This window comes from Podarcis liolepis (genome assembly GCF_965112155.1).
Source record: "Podarcis liolepis genome assembly, chromosome: 18".
In the NCBI taxonomy this organism is placed as follows: Eukaryota; Metazoa; Chordata; class Lepidosauria; order Squamata; family Lacertidae; genus Podarcis; species Podarcis liolepis.
Window position 1 is genome coordinate 10172823 of NC_139572.1, and position 18560 is coordinate 10191382.

At 48.4% G+C, this 18560-nt stretch overlaps 2 protein-coding genes across 4 annotated transcripts in view; both read right to left on the reverse strand.

The window, feature by feature from the left end:
• MYO1F (myosin IF) overlaps positions 1–5790 on the reverse strand; it is a 56921-nt gene extending 51131 nt beyond the window's left edge. The window contains exon 1 of the mRNA XM_083483664.1: positions 5562–5790. Coding sequence (XP_083339790.1) covers positions 5562–5564 — 3 coding nt within the window. The 5' untranslated portion in view covers positions 5565–5790. The remainder of the gene's footprint in view (positions 1–5561) is intronic.
• A 3866-nt stretch (positions 5791–9656) lies between these two features.
• The window catches only part of ADAMTS10 (ADAM metallopeptidase with thrombospondin type 1 motif 10), a 44655-nt gene continuing 35751 nt past the window's right edge, over positions 9657–18560 (reverse strand). For 2 of the 3 annotated variants that reach the window (XM_083483663.1, XM_083483662.1), the window contains 5 exons: positions 17930–18059; positions 14678–14882; positions 13555–13731; positions 12973–13129; positions 9657–11750 (listed from right to left, as the gene is read on the reverse strand). In XM_083483663.1, coding sequence (XP_083339789.1) covers positions 11641–11750; positions 12973–13129; positions 13555–13731; positions 14678–14882; positions 17930–18059 — 779 coding nt within the window. In that variant the 3' untranslated portion in view covers positions 9657–11640. Of the gene's footprint in view, positions 11751–12972; positions 13130–13554; positions 13758–14677; positions 14883–17929; positions 18060–18560 lie in introns of those variants that run through there. The other variant, XR_014520978.1, reaches the window with a different exon arrangement.

The window sequence follows — 18560 nt, forward strand, 5'->3', positions numbered from 1 at the left end:
TCTTTTGCCTATCTGCAAACCTCAGGGGTTACTCACAGTTTACTGATATTCCTGTCTTAGAATCATGAAATTGCAAAGTTGGGACCTCCAAAGGTCATCCAGTCTAACCCCCTGCAATTCTGCCCACAACCCTCCCTGGTAGGGCTTGAACCCCCAACCTCCTGGTTCACAGCCAGACGCACTGACCCATTTGAGACCTTTTCTCCCTGTGAGTGTAAAGAAGAGGCAAATTGGCTCTCCCCCCTCTCTCTCTCAGATCAATCCATGCACACAGAAAGCTAGCGCGCAAGGAGAAGGTTGGCATACTAGTTTTCTGGAGTGCAGTAGAAGCATTCCATCGCTACAGCCTCATGTGCTGCAACTCTGGCATGAGAACCGCCATTCGCCGCAGAATGCACAAAGAATGCAAAATTAACAAAAAATAAAATTCTCTCCTCCTGCTGAACCCCCTAATGGTTTTGTCAGATCTTTGGACAGTTAAGTAATAAATCTGATCCTCTCTCTGCAGATCTCAGTTTCTGCTGTCCTCGGGTGCAAGGTGGTTCTTTCTGTTACGCTTTCAGATCCGACTAAACGTCAGGAACTTCCTAAATATCAGGAAGAACTTTCTGACAGTCAGAGCAGTGGACAGTGGAACGCCTAGGAATGTGGCGGACTCTCCCTCCCATTTCCAAACAGAAGTTGGATGGCCAGGGATTCTTTATCTGTGTTTCCTGCCTTGCAGGGGGTTGGACTGGATGACCCCTGGGGTTCCCTTCCCACTCTACACTTCTATGCTTCTATAAGCTGGAGCTTTCAAGCAAGTCGCTGGTTTAATTGTTATGTTGGCATTAGAACCTTAAAAAAGCATTGCTTGACATATAAACTGTTTTTTTTATGACAGAATGCAAGTGTAAAAAAATGGAAGTGTAAAAATTCCCGAAGGCTGTCAAAGCCACTACTTCTCAATTTTTGCAATGTATGGATCATTTTGTAAGTAGAAAAATGAAACCTTCATAAGCACAGGAATAGCACAGCATCTAACCTATGGGAATGAGGGTGTTATTCCGCTGCTTTCCTTTTTCTTTTGATTATGTATATTGTGTTTTTATATTGTGATTTTCTCTTGCAACTGCCCTGAGACCTGCGGGTATAGGGACGTATAATAATAATAATAATAATAATAAAAATAGCATATAAAATTTTATTTCTTAATTGAATTATTAATTATTATTATTTCTTGGGTGGATAGCTGTTCAGTGGAAAAGGCAGGACAGGAAGACTTTGAGTAACAACCTAAATACCTGCATAGAGATCTTTCACTTCCTGTTGTTTTAAAGCTGCAAAGCTCAGCCCCCTGCGTGCTTACTCAGAAGTAAACGCTGCTGTGCCCACTGTGGCTTACTCCCAGATAAATATGCAGAGCAGCACCGAGCGGCGAACTTTCTTCCAACGCGAGGGCCGCATCTCCTCCTGCGAAACTTTCTGGGGGCCAGCAATCAGAGGTGGGCGGGGCGAGAAGTAAAAGTGGGCGGGGCACCAGAGGTAAACCGCGCCTCCTCGCCATAGCCAAGTTTCCACACACCCCTCTCTGTCTGTCCTCCATCCAGGCGAGTGAAAGACAAGATTGGGGTATGAGGACACATTCCCGGCTGTGGGAAAATGCTCAGGGGAGGGAGCACGACCTGGAGAGAGAGGGTGTGCGGCCTCAGCACATTTCCGAGGGCCAGACAGATGCGTGGAGGGCCACTCCCAAGGGGTCTAAATTGAAGCTAAATTGAAGCAGGTGATACTTAGGGAGGTTTAAAAAAAGCAAAGCAAAATGTGAAAACAGTGTGTTTGTCGGCTGTTGAGGGATTGACAGCAATCACTTCCCCCCAACATTTCTTGGGTGAAAATAGGAACTCCCTATTCCATAACCACACAGCCCAGGACTTGCCGATCAGAAGGTCGGCGGTTCGAATCCCCATGACAGGGTGAGCTCCCGTTGCTCGGTCCCTGCTCCTGCCAACCTAGCAGTTCAAAAGCACGTCAAAGTGCAAGTAGATAAATAGGTACCGCTCCGGCAAGAAGGTAAACGCCGTTTCCTTGCGCTGCTCTGGTTCGCCAGAAGTGGCTTAGTCATGCTGGCCACATGACTATACACCAGCTCCCTCGGCCAGTAAAGCGAGATGAGCGCCACAACCCCAGAGTCGTCCGCGACTGGACCTAATGGTCAGGGGTCCCTTTACCTTTACCTTATTCCATAACAACAACAAGGCGTCTGTGACATTGCTCTGCCAGAGAGGAGCATCACAGAATCACAGATGTGGAAGGGACCACAAGTGTCACCTCGTCCAACCCCCTGCAAGGCAGGAACCTTTTTGCCTAACGTAGCACTCGAATCCGTGACCCTGAGACGCATACCCTCCAACATTTCTCTCACGAAAATAGAGACTCTGGGCGGCTTCCAACACATGTAATAACATCATAAAAACATGAATCGTTTAAAAACTGCCTTCAGGTGTCTTCTAACGGGTGCATAGCTACTTATCTCCTGCGCTTGGGGATGGCACAACTCCAGACCCTCTAACATTTCTCCGATGAAAACAGGGACATCCTAAGGAAAAGTGGGACATCCCTGGATCAAATCAAAAACCGGGACAGCTTCTGTAAATCCCTGGAAAATAGGGACACTTGGAGGGTGAATGCCTGGATAGCTCTGTGCTGACAATGCCAAGGTCGCAGGTTCAATCCCCGTATGGGACAGCTGCATTGCAAGGGGGTTGGGCTGGATGACCCTCAGGGTCCCTTCCAACTCTACGGTTCTATGGTCTGACTTCATTTCCTGGTGATGCTAACCTTCCACAGCAATTAACGCCACCCAAAGTGGCCTGGGGGGCGGCGAAGGTGCTGAGATTCCTCTCGGATGCCTGTGACAAAAACTACAATCCCCATTTCCCAGCCTGGAAAGAGAGAGCGGTTGTTAAACCCCGCAGGCTCCAGGAAGTTCTCAAAGAGGACGCAAAGGCAGCAACCAACCCCTTGTTTATAGTTACCAGAATCTAGTACTCCAAGGTAGACTGCCTTTGCATTGAGAGCTCTGCTGGGTCAGAGCAAAAGCCTGCCAAGTCCAGTGGCCAATCAGACTCATGGGATCCTAGAATCGTAGGATCTAGATTCGGAAGGGACCTCCAAGGGTCATCTAATCCAACCCCCTGCAACGCAGGAATCTCAGCCAAAGAGAGTCTCTCCCTCAAGCCTACAAGCAGGGTATGAAAGGAATGAGGTTAATCCCGAAACGCGGTGGTTGCTCCCTCTCCCACTCCCTCTGGTTTGGGTTCTTTGAGGTAGACTTCCTTAGATCATGGAGGCTCCGTTACACCAATAGCGATCGAGAGATCAGCTTTCCTTCCCCAAATCTGTGGAACTCCCTCCCACCAGATGTCAAAGAGAAAAATAACTACCAAACTTTTAGAAGACATCTGAAGGCAGCCCTGTTTAGGGAAGCTTTTAATGTTTAATAGGTTATTGTATTTTAGTGTTTAGCCAGATGGGGGGTATAAATAAATTATTATTATTATTATTATTATTATTATTATTATTATTATTATTATTATTATCTCTGCAGTCTAGTGGACATTACTACATCTTCTGGCAGGGAATCCTGTCAGTTAGAGGAACAGGATTCCCCCCCCCCCAGCCTGTGGACCGGCATGTGGGTCCCTCGTGGGCACTTTGGGGTCATGAGGCAGGGCTGGTGACGATCCCGGCTTGTGGGGAGAGTCACAAGGCCTGGAGGACTTCATTCAAATCTTCAGATTATCCACTCACTGTCTGCTTTCACAGTGCTTTCACATTGCAGAACTTGCACGACTGGTCTGAGATTCTGGCCTGAATCTACTGCTAAGTTTGTTCATTCTGAATCGATTGTTCTGAATCTCCTGATGGGTAGGGATGCCCCGGGGTCCGAGGATCACAGGAAAGGGAGAACAAAACATTATTTCAAGCCATTTTCTCCCTACTAATTTTAAACTCTGTGTTCTAACTTTAGTGTGGCTATGCCCCAGATATACATCTGAACCTTGGACCCAATTGTTAAGCGCGTAAGGACAAAAGAAGCAATTATAATTTAACAGTTTTCATGTAACTCTATTTTATCAAAGCAACTTGAAAAAAAATTATGATGGGAAGATCTCACACAGGTGAAGGGAAGCAGTGGGGAGGAGGGGGGGTTAGGTTGAATTTGGGGTGGGGGAATAATATATGGATATAATAGATTCTTGTAGAATAGTAATATATTGTAACCAGAAAAGAAGTTTAAAAGGGGAAGTAAATGTACTTTTAGTATTTTCATTATTGTAATAGTTATAATTATTTCTTATCGGTGGAAGGCAATGTTAATTTAGGCTTCTTTGTTTTGCTGTCTGTATAAATTATTTAAAGCCAATAATAATAATAAGAAGAAAGACATCTGAACCTGAATGGGGGGTTTACTCTGTCTTTAATTAGCACAACAGAACGTCAGGATAAAGGCAGGTCTCGGTGGGAGTTGGAAGGGCCCTCAAGGGTCATCTAGTCCAACCCCCTGCAGCGCAGGAATATGCAGCTGTACCATAACAACATACAGTGGAAACAGCATCAAACAGAATCTGCCCCTTCAGTAGCTTGGAACAGGGCTTCTGCCTCAGATCGTTCCAAGGGTTGGTTGTGTATTCGCCGTTAGCCACAGAGTAGACCCTCTGAAGTGCGTGGACATGACTAACTTAGGCCTGTGACTCTGAACGTGTCTACTCTGAGTAAAAACCCAGCGGGATGCAACTGATGGATGCCAGTCAGAGTGGCGGGGGAGTGAAAAAGAGCAGAAACCACATCATCGACCTCATAAGGACTAGCCACTTGAGCTGCCCAGCCACCTTCTTGCGCCGAAACACATAGAATTGAGGTCACAGCCCAGCACTTCTGCAAGTTGCTTTTGGGAAGAAGGCTGCAAGCGAGGCCTGCTGGGTTAGGCGTCTCCTCTGGACAGGGAAGCTTAATTTTGCCTTTTTTATTTTTAGCAAACCAGCTGAAGAACACCACCCACCCTGGAATGAATCAGGAAGACCGAAATACACATGTGTCTGAATTGCACATCCTTGCACAAAAAAACAGAAGCAACGTACCAGACACACAGAAATGGCAGAATTCCTTTTTGCCTGGGTAAGTACAACTTAATCCATCACCTCTGAATACACATAAACACACACACATATATATAACGGTGCCACCTTAATTTATCTGAAATAAGTTCCCATCGATTGAGTTTTTGAGTAAGCATACTGAAGACTAGAACTTTTATTTCCCTCCCCAAATTCTCATGCCAAGTGGATGCCAAGCGGTAACTTTCCTTCAAGTAACCCTAGCCGTTTAAGCAACAAGTGGCAAGCAATTTGTCAGGGAATTTGGGGTGTGTGGGGGGCTTACCCCTACCGAACCCCCCTCTCTGACGCCAGACACCTCTGGAACTCGGTCCATTTTGAGCAGTGCAAGCTGGGTGGCAAACCGGTTCCCAAAACAGGAACCGCCACCGCTCACCTTGCCACCCTGAAGCACAGACTTACCATGATCTCTGCTGTGCCCACTCCCCAGGTTGGTGCTGAGACCCCCGCGATGGGTCACTGAGGTTCTCTGTGGGTCATAGATGCATTCCTGGCGCAGGGCAAGGAGCAAGCGGGGAGAGATCTCTCAGCGGTGAGCTTCAGAGCTGTGCAGGCAGCAAGAGAGAAGTGGAAGCTCACCAGAGTCGCAGCAAGTTCCTCTATCCGGCCCTCACCCCCCTCCCCGCCTTAATCTCCCCCTTACTTCCTCCTTCAGAGTTGTGCAGAGTTGTGCAGGTAATAGGCCTCTGAGAAGAGGAGTCAGCGCAAAACTGCACTTTTATTTCAGGATGACACTCTCGAACCCAGTGCCGGAATAGAATCGTAGAATTGGTACCCAAGGGCCATCTAGTCCAACCCCCTGCAATGCAGGAATCTCGGCAGAGGCACAGTTAATAGTTAATTGATCCCCCTCCTCCAAGTTTCCTGTTCTGGAGGGGGGTCTAATTTTTAAAGAAAAATACACACACAGAAGGGACACGGGTGGCACTGTGGGTTAAACCACAGAGTCTAGGACTTGCCGATCAGAAGGTCGGCGGTTTGAATCCCCGCAACGGAGTGAGCTCCTGTTGTTCGGTCCCAGCTCCTGCCAACCTAGCAGTTCGAAAGGACGTCAAAGTGCAAGTAGATAAATAGGTACCACTCCGGCGGGAAGGTAAACGGCATTTCCATGCGCTGCTCTGGTTTGCCAGAAGCAGCTTAGTCCTGCTGGCCACATGACCCAGAAGCTTTACGCCGGCTCCTTCGGCCAATAAAGCGAGATGAGCGCCACAACCCGAGTTGGCCACGACTGGACCTAATGGTCAGGGGTCCCTTTACCTTTACAGACACAGGCCTGGAAATGAGGCCAGATGAGGAACGATTGAGGGAATTGGGTATGTTGTTCTTGAAGCTACCAGCATGAGTTTGACCAAACTGCGGGAGGCAGTGGAAGACAGGAGTGCCTGGCGTGCTCTGGTCCAGGGGGTCACGAAGAGTCGGACACAACTAAACAACAACAACAGCCTGGAAAAGAGGAGACTGAGAGGAAACATGATAGCCATCTCCAGCCCTAGGAGTCCTCATAGGGGAGCTGTTCCTGAAGGAAGAACTGTGAGGGGAGAGACTCCATCAGGCAAGGCCTCCTTCCACTTGCCTTGCTCCACCCTCTAGTCCCTGCTTTGCAATGTGTATTGTATTATTTTATGTACTGTGGCTTACTGTTGTTTTATTGATTATAGTTTAGATATTATTTATTGTAACTGTTGAGTGGATTTCTGTTTAACTTTTATATGTTGGTATTGTTATACTATTCTAATGATTGCTGAAGGGACGCGGGTGGCGCTGTGGGTTAAACCACTGAGCCTAGGACTTGCCGATCAGAAGGTCAGCGGTTCGAATCCCCGCGACGGGGTGAGCTCCCGTTGCTCAGTCCCTGCTCCTGCCAACCTAGCAGTTCGAAAGCACGTCAAAGTGCAAGTAGATAAATAGGTACCACTCCGACGGGAAGGTAAACGGCGTTTCCGTGCGCTGCTCTGGTTCGCCAGAAGCGGCTCAATCATGCTGGCCACATGACCCGGAAGCTGTACGCCGGCTCCCTCGGCCAATAAAGCGAGATGAGCACCACAACCCCAGAGTCAGACACGACTGGACCTAATGGTCAGGGGTCCCTTTACCTTTACTAATGATTGCAGAATGTTACTTTTTTATGTAGGTTGCCTATTTTAAAATTGTTTTATTATCACATTTTTTGTATTGCATTAGATTGTTATAAGATTTTTTGTTTCTTCAGCTTGTAAACCGCCTTGAGTATTGTTAAGATAGAAAGACGGTATGCAAATTAAAAATGATGATGATGCTCTTCAAATATCTCAAGGGCTGTCACATGGAAGAGGGAACAAGCTTGTTTTATTCTGCTCTGGAGGGCAGGACTCGAACCCATGGCTTCAAGTTACAAGAAAGGAGATTCCGACCAAACACCAGGAGGAGCTTTTTGGCAGCAAGAGACATTTGACAGTGGAAGGGTCTCCCTCAGGAGATGGTGGATTCTCTTCCTTGGAGGTTTCTAAGCAGAGGTTGGGTGGCCATCTGTCATGGATGCTTGAGCTGAGATTCCTGCATTGCAGGGGGTTGGACTAGATGACCCTCGGGGGTCCCTCCCAACTCCACAGTTGTATGACTCTATGATTCTGTGAAAAAGCTCTTTCCCTTGTGATGGAGTGAGATGGTGGCTCCAACCGCAATGAATCAAAATCATAAAAATAAGGGCCAATGGAAACTTGAACCTCTAGGTTAGAATGGCTCGTCAAACCGGGTTCTGAAAGTTAATTAGTGCCCCCGCAACAAATTACCGGTTCAGAATGTGGCTCATTTCCTTTTTTAAAATAAACATTAAAAATTGTTAATGTGACAGTGCAATGGCATGGTTTGAACAACAGTGAATTGAGACGATGTACAGATAATTACATGAAAATAAGGGTCAGAATGACTCTGTTTGGGAACAGTTACCAGCGCAGAAAACAAACAAACAACCTAAACAACTAACAGCGATGTGATGGAAAGTTGGGGTTTTCAAGCCCAGTAAATTTTAATAATAATAATAATAATAATTTATTATTTGTACCCTGCCCATCTGGCTGGGTTTCCCCAGCCACTCTGGGCGGCTTCCATAGAAACCAAAAAACACTAAAATATCATACATTAAAAACTTCCCTGAACAGGGCTGCCTTAAGATGTCTTCTGAATTGTTTGTAGTTGTTTATCGTTTTGACATCTGATGGGAGGGCGTTCCACAGGGCGGGCGCCACTACCGAAAAGGCCCTCTGCCTGGTTCCCTGTAACTTGGCTTCTCGCAATGAGGGAACCGCCAGAAGGCCCTCAGGGCTGGACCTCAGCGTCCGGGCAGAACGATGGGGGTGGAGACGCTCCTTCAGGTATACTGGACCGAGGCCATTTAGGGCTTTCAAGGTCAACACCAGCACTTTGAATTGTGCTCGGAAACGTATTGGGAGCCAATGCAGGTCTTTCAAGACCGGTGTTATGTGGTCTCGGCTATGTTTAAGAACATAAGTTTGCAATGAAAAATATATTTGTTTGTGTGTGCCTAAAACTTCTGTCCTCTTAAAAAGTTGATGGCAAAATAAGGGTGGATGAAGGGTTAAGGATGCAATCTGCTCCAGTTAAATTTTGCTTTTCTCTCTTCCCACTCCTTTTGCTTTTAAAAACACCCCCCTGCTGCCCCCAATTAGAAATCAGTCTCTTGTTGCACCAGAGTTGGTGGCACTCACTGGGTGTGTGGATGTGACACGGAATGTACTGCTACCAGTGGGATTCCTGCTGTCCAGGCTCTGTGAGGGAAAGTTGTCAGTTTGGCTGGGAATGAAACTTTACAGGGGTGCTGACTGAGGAGTGGGAAGAGGTCCCAGGAAGTCCAAGGGACAAAAGGACAAGGAGCCCAGAGGCCAGGGCATAGCTGTCAACTGTCCTTTATTTGGCGGGAAAGTCCCTTATCCCAGCGCCGTGTCCCGCCGCTGTCCCTTATTGATGATGTCCCTTAAATTTCCCGGGTTTCAAAGGAAGCAGCTCCTCTCCCTCCCTCCCTGCCGGCCAGGGAGGAGGGAGGCTCCAACTGTGTTGCTTGGCTGCGTTGCTCACCCAATAAGGAGTCTAAGAACGACTGGGGGGGTGGAGCTTGCATGCCTTGTGCTGATCAAATCGGCCACGTTGCCTGGGGACTCGCCTTTGCTCAGCGCTTCCCAGCAGAGAGGTGATGGTGGTTTTCCTTGAGGCTTGAGGCTTCGTTTGGCTGCTGGCTGGGCTTTCTGCCTTTGGCTCGGAGGGGCTCAGAAGTTGAACATACCTGTCCTAGGAAAAGCCCTTATTTTGGCTGCTGATCCCTTATTTTCGAGGCTGCTGGTCCCTTATTTTCCAACTCAGCACAGAACAAACCTCAACTTCACCATGCCCATTAATGCCAATGGGTCTGTTTCAGGTGGAACTAAAATAGGATAAAACCGTATGTTTTTACATCTCCCCAACACCAGACATAGATGCCAGTTCATAATAACTCAGAACCAGGGGTGGTAGGTAGTTTTTTTTATTGTAAAAATCATGCTGTAATTTCTCTCTCTCTCTTTCTCTCTCTCGCTCACTCTCATCGTGGAAACAGGATTTTAAACAACTTCTATAATAACAATATTATTAATACAATATATCTGTATATATTTATATATGAAATGGTGAAATCTGACCCTGCCCACCAGAGGGCGCTCTGAGCAGATTAAGAAAACTAGCACCCGACTATCAGCTAGGAAGGTTCCTTTGGCGAAATGACGGATCTTCGTCTGGTTGTGTCCGGGACCCAAAGGAGAGCAAGTGACCAAGATTTTGCTGGCGGCCAAAATCCAAAACTGTTGCTGGGTATCACCAAAGCTGAAATTTGAACTGGATTCAGTGAAATTTTGAGGGAATGGGAAACAGTTTATGAGTAATTCATTGCCCAAATCCTGCAGGTCCCTTAGACTTACCAGCGGGTTGTGGGGTACTTTGTGGGGTGAGGGCGATCTCTAACCAGATGGGAGAGGGTTTGCCATGTGAGATCCACAAAAGGGGCAAAGGTGAACCAACCAGCCTCCCAGGGGCATAGCAAGGGTTGCCTGTGCCCAGGGCAACCTGTGGAACATTAGCACTCCCCGAGTCCCTTCCGCCAGTCCCGTATTGAACAAAGTCAACAAAAGACTCTGCCATGTTGACCTCTGTCTCTTCGATGTGCGCATCTCGAATGACTTGAGACAAGCATGGGGACAGCGGGACAGGGAATTGGTCAGGAGAGGGTATCTTTTGAAAGCTTGTGCAGAGGGCACCCTAGCAACCAGTCGCCACCCAAATCCATAGCTGTCAACTTTTCCCTTTTTTAAAGGGAAATTCTCTTATTCTGAATAGGATTCCTCGCAAGAAAAGGGAAAAGTTGACAGCTATGGTTGCCAAATCCGCCCATGCAAACACTGGGAGATTTTCTGTGTAAGCTGGTACTATTATTATTATTATTATTATTGAAATTGTGCACAGAATTTTGTGCCACTGCAACTCCCCCACCCCACTGTCTGATTCTGAATTTCTAATTTTGATTGCTCTGGAATTTGGCATGCTGCCCTACACCTCCTTAAAAAGATCATTCTGGAATTGAAACGTACGCAGCTTCACTGTAGGTTTGAGTCTCCCAGGACAGGAAGGGACCTCCACCAGGTTTGTGGGAAACCAAGTGAGGTGAAAGAGTTCCCCCCTCAAAGCACCAATTTATCATTCACGTCCGCAAATTCAAAGGGAAGACCAAGGAAGCATGTAATCCCCAAATTCAGTGGGACATAAACAGTTCTAAAAAATATCCTAGGATCTTCCCTCACTCGCAGGCTCTCTCCGCAAACCCCCGGGCTCTGAAAACAAGAGTCTGTGTCCAAATTCCTGGATCTTCCTCTTTTGCAGCTTTGGACAACCCCAGACCTGGAGATGAACAGGTAAGATCCTGTCACCTGCTTGTTTCTCTTAAGCGAGCCTCAAGCATGCGTGGCCTTGCTGCATTCTTTTCACGGCCATTCACCTGCAGTTCAGGATCCCTGCCCGACTCCCAGACCCAGACTCCTGTGCTATGCCTCCTCTGTGGGGCTCGCAACAGCCAACCCACTGAGTAGGGGAGAATTCTGGGACTGGAAAAATGGGGGGGATGGGATGCTGATGGGGCACTAGTGACTTGGGTGGGCTACTCCCACACTGTCGGGTGGGCAGGGCCACGGCGGCACCCAGCTGTGATACTAAAATAAATAATAATGTCAGAGTTTCAAGTAATGCACTCCACAGCGCCTCGCCCAGGTCCTTTGCCCGAGGCACAGCGGCCCCTCGCACCGCGCTCTGCTGCGCCCCCCCCAAGAGATTCTTGCCTGCTCGTTGGCGGTCCTGGGGGAAGGGATGGGCGGTGGGGTGGGGGAAGGGCACAGCCACCCCTTGACCCGAGCCTTCCCGATTTCCTTGAGGCGCCGAGAGCTGCCCCCCCCCAGCCACCGCTGCCAGTTTAACGCCCCTGGCAGGTTTTGCAGCACATCTGTCGGAAGTAAGGCCGGCTACAGAACTTGAACTTTAGCACCAAAGGGCAGTAGGCGACCTTGTTCACATCTTTGCATTCTGGAGAGGAAGAAAACAGAGGTGGTGGGGGAAAGAGAATGTGTGATGTTAGTGGGTCAAGAGTAAGAGGGGACATGAAGAAGTTTACGAAATCATGTGCGGCGTGGAGAAAGTGAAGTTTTGCTCCCTCTCTTGTCACGCTAGGATGTGTGGACGTCAGATGAAGCTGGATGCCGGAAGATTTGGGGCAGATGAAAGAAAGGACTTCAAGCAGCACAGAGATGAGGTGTAGAACTCACTGCCTGGTAGGCCAGGGGCTTGGGATGGCTGGGCTAGGTATTTGTTGACTAGAGACCCCAGCCCCTTCCAGGCTTTAAGGGTTCTAGCTGTGGGGATGTCTCCTCCAGGCTCTCCTGACCCTTTGAGGAGCCTGGCAGCTAAGGACGGTCTTTTTGGGGTTCAAGAGTGACAAGGCATCTGCATAAAGTGGACCACGGAGCAGGTCCATCTCCTCCTTGTCGCTGCCATCGTCAGAGGACTCTGCTCCCAAGCATTCCTCGTCTGGGACTAAGGCAGTTAGGCCTCGGACCCTTGTACCTACGGGACTGCTTCTCCTGGTATGCCCCATGGAGGACCTTAAGGTCCATATATAGCAACACCCTAGAGGTCCCGGGCCCTAAGGAAGTTAGATTAGCCTCAACCAGGGCCAGGGCCTTCTCAACACTGGCCCCGCCCCGGTGGAACGCTCTGCCTCATGAGACCAGGGCCCTGCAGGATCTGATTTCCTTCCGCAGGGCCTGTAAGACAGAGTTGTTCCGCCTGGCCTTTGGCTTGCAGCCAATTTGATTCCCTCCCCCTCTCTCTTTTTCCTTTCTCCTCCTATGAAGAGACTGCATCCTAATGTTTTAATGTTGTATCTTAATCTTTTAAATTGTATTTTAATCAACTTGTTTTTATTGTTGGTTGTTAGCCGCCCTGAGCCCAGTCTTGGCTGGGGAGGGCGGGGTATAAATAAAATTTTATTATTATTATTATTATTATTATTATTATTATTATTATTATTATTATTTAGGTGAGACCCAGGCCAACCCCTCCCCTGCCCGGCTGCCCTTCTGTGGTCTGCAGGTTCCGGCCCATGCCACGGGTGTAAGTCCCAACAACTGGCCCCGACACCCCAGGGTTCTGAGTTAGGTAACAATAGCGTTGTCTCATGGGGAACAAAGTTTTTTGCCACCCCAACCCCCGGGTGCTTGATACAAATGTTGGAGCAGCACGCAGGTACCTTCGGGGTTCTCTGTGGGTCCCGAGTCACACTTGCTCTCGCACTGCTGTGCCGCTGCAGGCTTGAGGGCTTCTACGCACTCCCCGGAGGGCTGCCCCGTGTGGGTCATGCACTGGACCGAACGGCGTTGCTGGCCAAAACTGCACTGCCCAGAGCACTTTGGGGAAGAAGAATGCAGGAGGGTTAGGATGGGCTAAACTGTACGAAGTAAGATTGTAGTCCTCACGATTTAAATAGAAACACAAGAAGCACATAGAGGGACAGACGGATAGAAAAATGAAATAAATAAAAAATAAATAAATAAATACTACATAACATTTAGGAATTGCCTGAGGACATTCCTGTTTATCTGTTGGATTATCTATTGACTCCCCAAGCCATCACCCTTGGTTTGTCCCAACCAGTATGGCTCCCCAGTGCTTTCACCATTGGTCTGACCCACTCAGTATGACTCCCCATCCCCTTCACCATTGGTCTGACCCAACCAAGATGGCGGACCTCCATTGACTCCCCGCAGTGGCTTGGCCTAGTGGAGCAGTCTTTGCCAGCTCTCAAAAGTGAAAGAGAGCAGCGGTTCCATACCTCTCCCCACTCGCCGGTGACCCACCGCGGGGGTGGACAACGCCGAAGGCTGCACCTTATACTGGTTGGGGGCTTGGCATCCTCGGGACACTGGGAGGTGGGCAAGGTGGAGGTGTGGTCGCCGCTCTTGCAGAGGACAATTCGGTGGCGGAAGCCCGGCCCACAGTTTGGGGTGCACTGTAGAGAGAGGATGCTGTTATGGACTGGGGCAGAGAGAGAGAGAGAAAGGATGGCTGAGCTGAGCTGAGCTGAATTGAACTGAGCGGCTCGTCTGGCACATGACCCAAATGTTTCGTCGTGACAGGGGGTAGTGTGATAAGAATTTTAAAGTCATAGATATATAATAAATGTTCATAAATGTACCAACCAAGCATGTACATTGATCAGCACAGGAAGACTGACCTGAAACAATTTTTTATTCCCAAACTGACCAAATGTTTTCTCTGCAAGGTCAAAGGAAAATAGAAAAGCCTCCTCATCGTCTTTTCATTCACAAATTCTGTCTTAAGGGCATGCCTGTCTGTGTTTGAATGGGGTGAGCCTGTGACCTGACTCAGGAACTAAGTATTTGTCATTACAAAAGACTGGCCAGGCTCCCCAGGGTATCCAATCAAGTGAGCATTAACAGGTAACCTGTCAGACAAGATAAACAACACACTCAGATTTCTGCTGTAGACCGCCTTTTCTGTGATGTAGGTATGATGTATCTGAGGGGGTGGTCTTGGGTTACACCCCTCCTGTGATGTATGTATGATGTATGGAGGGGTGGTCTGGAGCTCCGGGGCAGGGAATTTAAATTGTCTATATAAGACCTTGCGCGCCATTGTTCTGGGTTCCTCCTCCTTTCCTGCGTGTGAGGAGAGCACCCTGTTGCAACAGATCAATAAAGATCAGGCTTACTAGCTGCTTTGCTTCTCAATATTCTCTGGTTGGCCTCTGTTATTTTCTCCTACCAATAGGGAACCTACATAAGGACTCTATATGGGCTCTTGGATACCCCACAAGGAGAAAAGGGCAGATTTTTTTACTGTTTATAACAGTAGCTACTTGTTTAATCGGTGCGTGTGCTTGTGTGCCATGCTGAGTACATATTAGACATTTAAAAAGACACAGAGGCTCTTACTTCAGACCAGTCGAGGGCAGCCCATTCTGGGGGGCAGGTCTGGTTGCCGCAGGGCTCCAGCACGCGGGGGCGTGGGGAGTTGCAGGCGGTGTCGTCCAGGATCTTCTCCTCCGTGGTGGAGATTTTGCGCCGGCAGGTCACGCTCCGGGTGCGGACGCCTTGGTTGCAGCTGCGGCTGCACTCGGACCAATTCCCGATCACCCAGCTGATGGAGGCGAGAGGCAGAAAGGATAAGCTTGCTTCCCCGGTGTGCTGGGAAGGGTGTGGGGAGAAGGGGCAGCTAAAGGCCCTGGCGGTGGAAACGCCCAGAGGAAGGAAATTTGGGAGTTTAAATGAGAGAAGTAAATTTGCTCGGGGCATGTTGCAAAGTCTCCAGAGCTTCCAAGGGGATGGGGCGACTCCCCTATGAGCAAAGGCTGCAAAGTTTGGGACATTTTGGAGAAAAGGCGAGGAAGAGGTGACATGACGGGAGTTTATAAAGTTACGTGTGGCATGGAGAAAGTTTTTCTCCTGACACTAGTACTTGTGAACATCCAGTGAAGCTGAACATTGGAAGATTCAGGGTGGATAAAAGAAAGTCCTTTTCCAAATTGCGCATGGTTAAACTGTGGAACTCCCTCTCATCACAGGGATGGCTGCCAGCTGTAAAAGAGGATATTTTTAAAAGACCAATTCATGGAGGGGAGGGCTATTGATGGCTAGGGCTGGTCAATAAATTGATATATCACCCCAAACCAGTTTGAAGTCCGAATGATGATATCAGTTTCATAGTTTTCGACCTGGCAATATATCGTGAATCATGATGTGTGTGTGTTTGTTATGCAAAAATCACAATGTGGGGAAAACCGTGCAGCCAGCCAATGCCTCTACCTAGCTCCATCCTTTGCAGTAAATTGTGGTGTTTATTTATCTGGTGATATATTGTGATGTTGAAAACCAGATACAATGGTACCTTGGGTTCAGAACTTAATTCGTTCCAGAGGTCCGTTCTTAACCTGAAACTGTTCTTAACCTGAAGCACCACTTTAGCTAATGGGGCCTCCTGCTGCTGCCGTGCCCCCGGAGCAAGATTTCTGTTCTTATCCTGAAGCAAAGTTCTTAACCCGAGGTAATATTTCTGGGTTAGCGGAGTCTGTAACCTGAAGCGTATGTAACCCGAGGTACCACTGTACAGTCATACCTCGGGTTAAAGATGCTTCAGATTGTGTTTTTTCATGTTACAGATCGCTGAAAAAGAGCGTCCACTATATTGCCCAGCCCTAGCTATTAGTCACAATGGCTGTGATCTGCCTTCACAGCTGGAGACAGTAACGTTTCTGGACACCATTCGCTCTAAACCGCAGGAAGGGAGAGGTCTCTTGTGCCTGGATCCTGCTTTCACACAGGCAACTTGCTTAGCCACTGGGAGAACAGGATCCTGGACTCCATGGGCTGATCCACCAGGCTCTTCGGATGTTCTTATGAGCTTCTGTTACTGAATCTGTATTTAAATTAGAATCAGGGCTTGGTGGATAAACCACTAACTGGATTTCTATCAGTGGCTGCATGGATGGTTATAGCCACATTCTGGAAGGATTCGGTTCAAAAAAGGAATGGCGTTTTCCTTACGGGGTGGGGGAGGGGACTGACTCACAATATTGGCAAGTACCCAGGACACCTTTCTGGGGAAATGGTGGAGCTTTCACCCATTCAAAAATCATCCAAGAAATCAAAAGCCAAAGGTTTATGCTGGTTTGCGGATCACTTAAGATGCATTCTGCTCTAAGTTGTGGTGTACATAGGACAATACAGGTTTCCACAATGTATTTCAGGGGAGAAGATAAATAAATACAGTGGTGCCTCGCAAGACGAAAAGAATCCGTTCTGTGATTCTCTTCGTCTAGCGGTTTTTTCGTCTTGCGAAGCAAGCCCATTGAAGGATTAGCGGATTAGCGCTATTAGCGGCTTTTAGCGGCTTATCTGCTGATCGGATCAGCTGATAAGCGGCTTAGCGGCTTAGAAAATGGGGGGGGGAGGGGGAAAAAAACAGCAGGAACTCGCAAGACATTGTCGTCTTGTGAAGCAAGCCCATAGGAAATTCGTTTTGCGAAGCACCTCCAAAACGGAAAACTCTTTCGTCTAGCGAGTTTTCCGTCTTGCGAGGCATTCGTCTTGCGGGGCACCACTGTATTTCAAAAAGAAAGGGAAAGATATGCACAGGTGTATAAAAACAAGTGACCCTCAAATGTTTTCTTGGAGGAGGGGAGAGTTGGTATTTTCCCTGTCTCAATTGGATTGTTGTTGTTATTATTTAAATTTGTATACTGCCCTGTACCTGCAGGCGTCAGGGAAGTTACAACATAAGATTACAATATAAAAACACAGAATACATAAAAAAATGCAAACAAAAAAACCCAATAACCCCCCCAACATATTTTAAAAGGCCATCGGATGTCAATCAGTCATGCCTGGGAGAAGAGGAACATTTTTGCCTGGCACCTAAAGGTGTCTAATGAATGCGCCAGGTGGGCATCCCTGGGGAGAGTGTTTCCACAAATAGGGAGCCACTGCAGAAAAGACCCTGTTCTCGTGTTGGCACCTTCTGGACTTCTTGCGGAGGAGGCAAATGAAGAAGAGCCTCAGATGATGAATGCAGAGTCTGGGATAGTTTATATGGGGAGAGGCAGTCTTAGAGGTATTGCGACCCTGAGGAGTTTGGATTTGATATCCCGCCTTTCACTCCCCTTCAGGAGTCTCCAAGTGGCTAACATTCTCCTTTTCCCTTCCTCCCCCACAACAAACACTCTATGAGGTGAGTGAGGCTGAGAGACTTCAGAGAAGTGTGACTGGCCCAAGGTCACCCAGCAGCTGCAGGTGGAGGAGCGGAGACGCAAACCCGGTTCCCCAGATTACGAGACTACCGCTCTGAACCACTACACCACACTGGCTCTTTTAGAGGTCAAAACCAGCTCTTTGGATTGGGCCTGGAAACTAATTGGCAGCCAGTGCAGTTGGACCAGAATATTCTCAAAGCATTTTGCCCGGATGAGCAACCAGGATGCTGAATTCTCCACTAGCTGAAGTTTCTGAACCATCTTTAGATACAGCCCTGTGTATAACGCATTGCAGTAATCTAACCTCGAGGTTACCAGAGCATAAACAGTAGTTAGGCTTTGTTTGCCTGTTGGATAAAAGAGTCTGGGCACTGGGCCTCTTTTGGGGTGCCCCTCCCCCTAGGATGCATAGGCCCCCCCCCGAAAGCATCTAACTTACGCTGGTGGGCAGGGCTCAGTGTTGCACAATCTCTGTCTCTCGGGCAGCTTAGTGTCGGGGCTGCAGAGGTGGTTGAAGACCGTGGAGCTGTCGGCTTGGTTGCGGCAGACGACGGGCTGGACCTGGCTGCCTGTAAGGATGGCGCTGAGTGAGGATGCTGAGGTCTGAGCAGCGAGAAACAGCAGCAGCTTCTCACTCACTCCCCACACCCTAGGTACCAACTCTCTGGGGCCCTGGGTGCTTGAGCATCCACAAAATTCCCCTTGAAGGGGGATGGCACCCAGGGTCCCAGGCACCCACCGTCGCGGGGCCAAGTTGGCACTCCTGCCCCCCACACCCCCAGGTTCCATAACACCCCCTAGCCAAACAGTCTGCTTTTCAGTGGTAGGAACTGCCTGCCCTCATCCTCATAAAATGTGTTTTCAAAAAGATGTGTGGACAGAAGGAAGGGTTCATCTAGCTCAGAGCTGGCTACACTGACTTGGAGATTGAAACCTGGAATCTTTTCAATGTAAAGCAACTGTTCCACCACTGAGCTACTGAAGTAATTTTCAAGTCCTTGTGTTCCCAAAACAGGGACAGGATTTTTCATTCTATTGAGTCAGGCTGCTGGTTTGTCTAGCTCACTGAT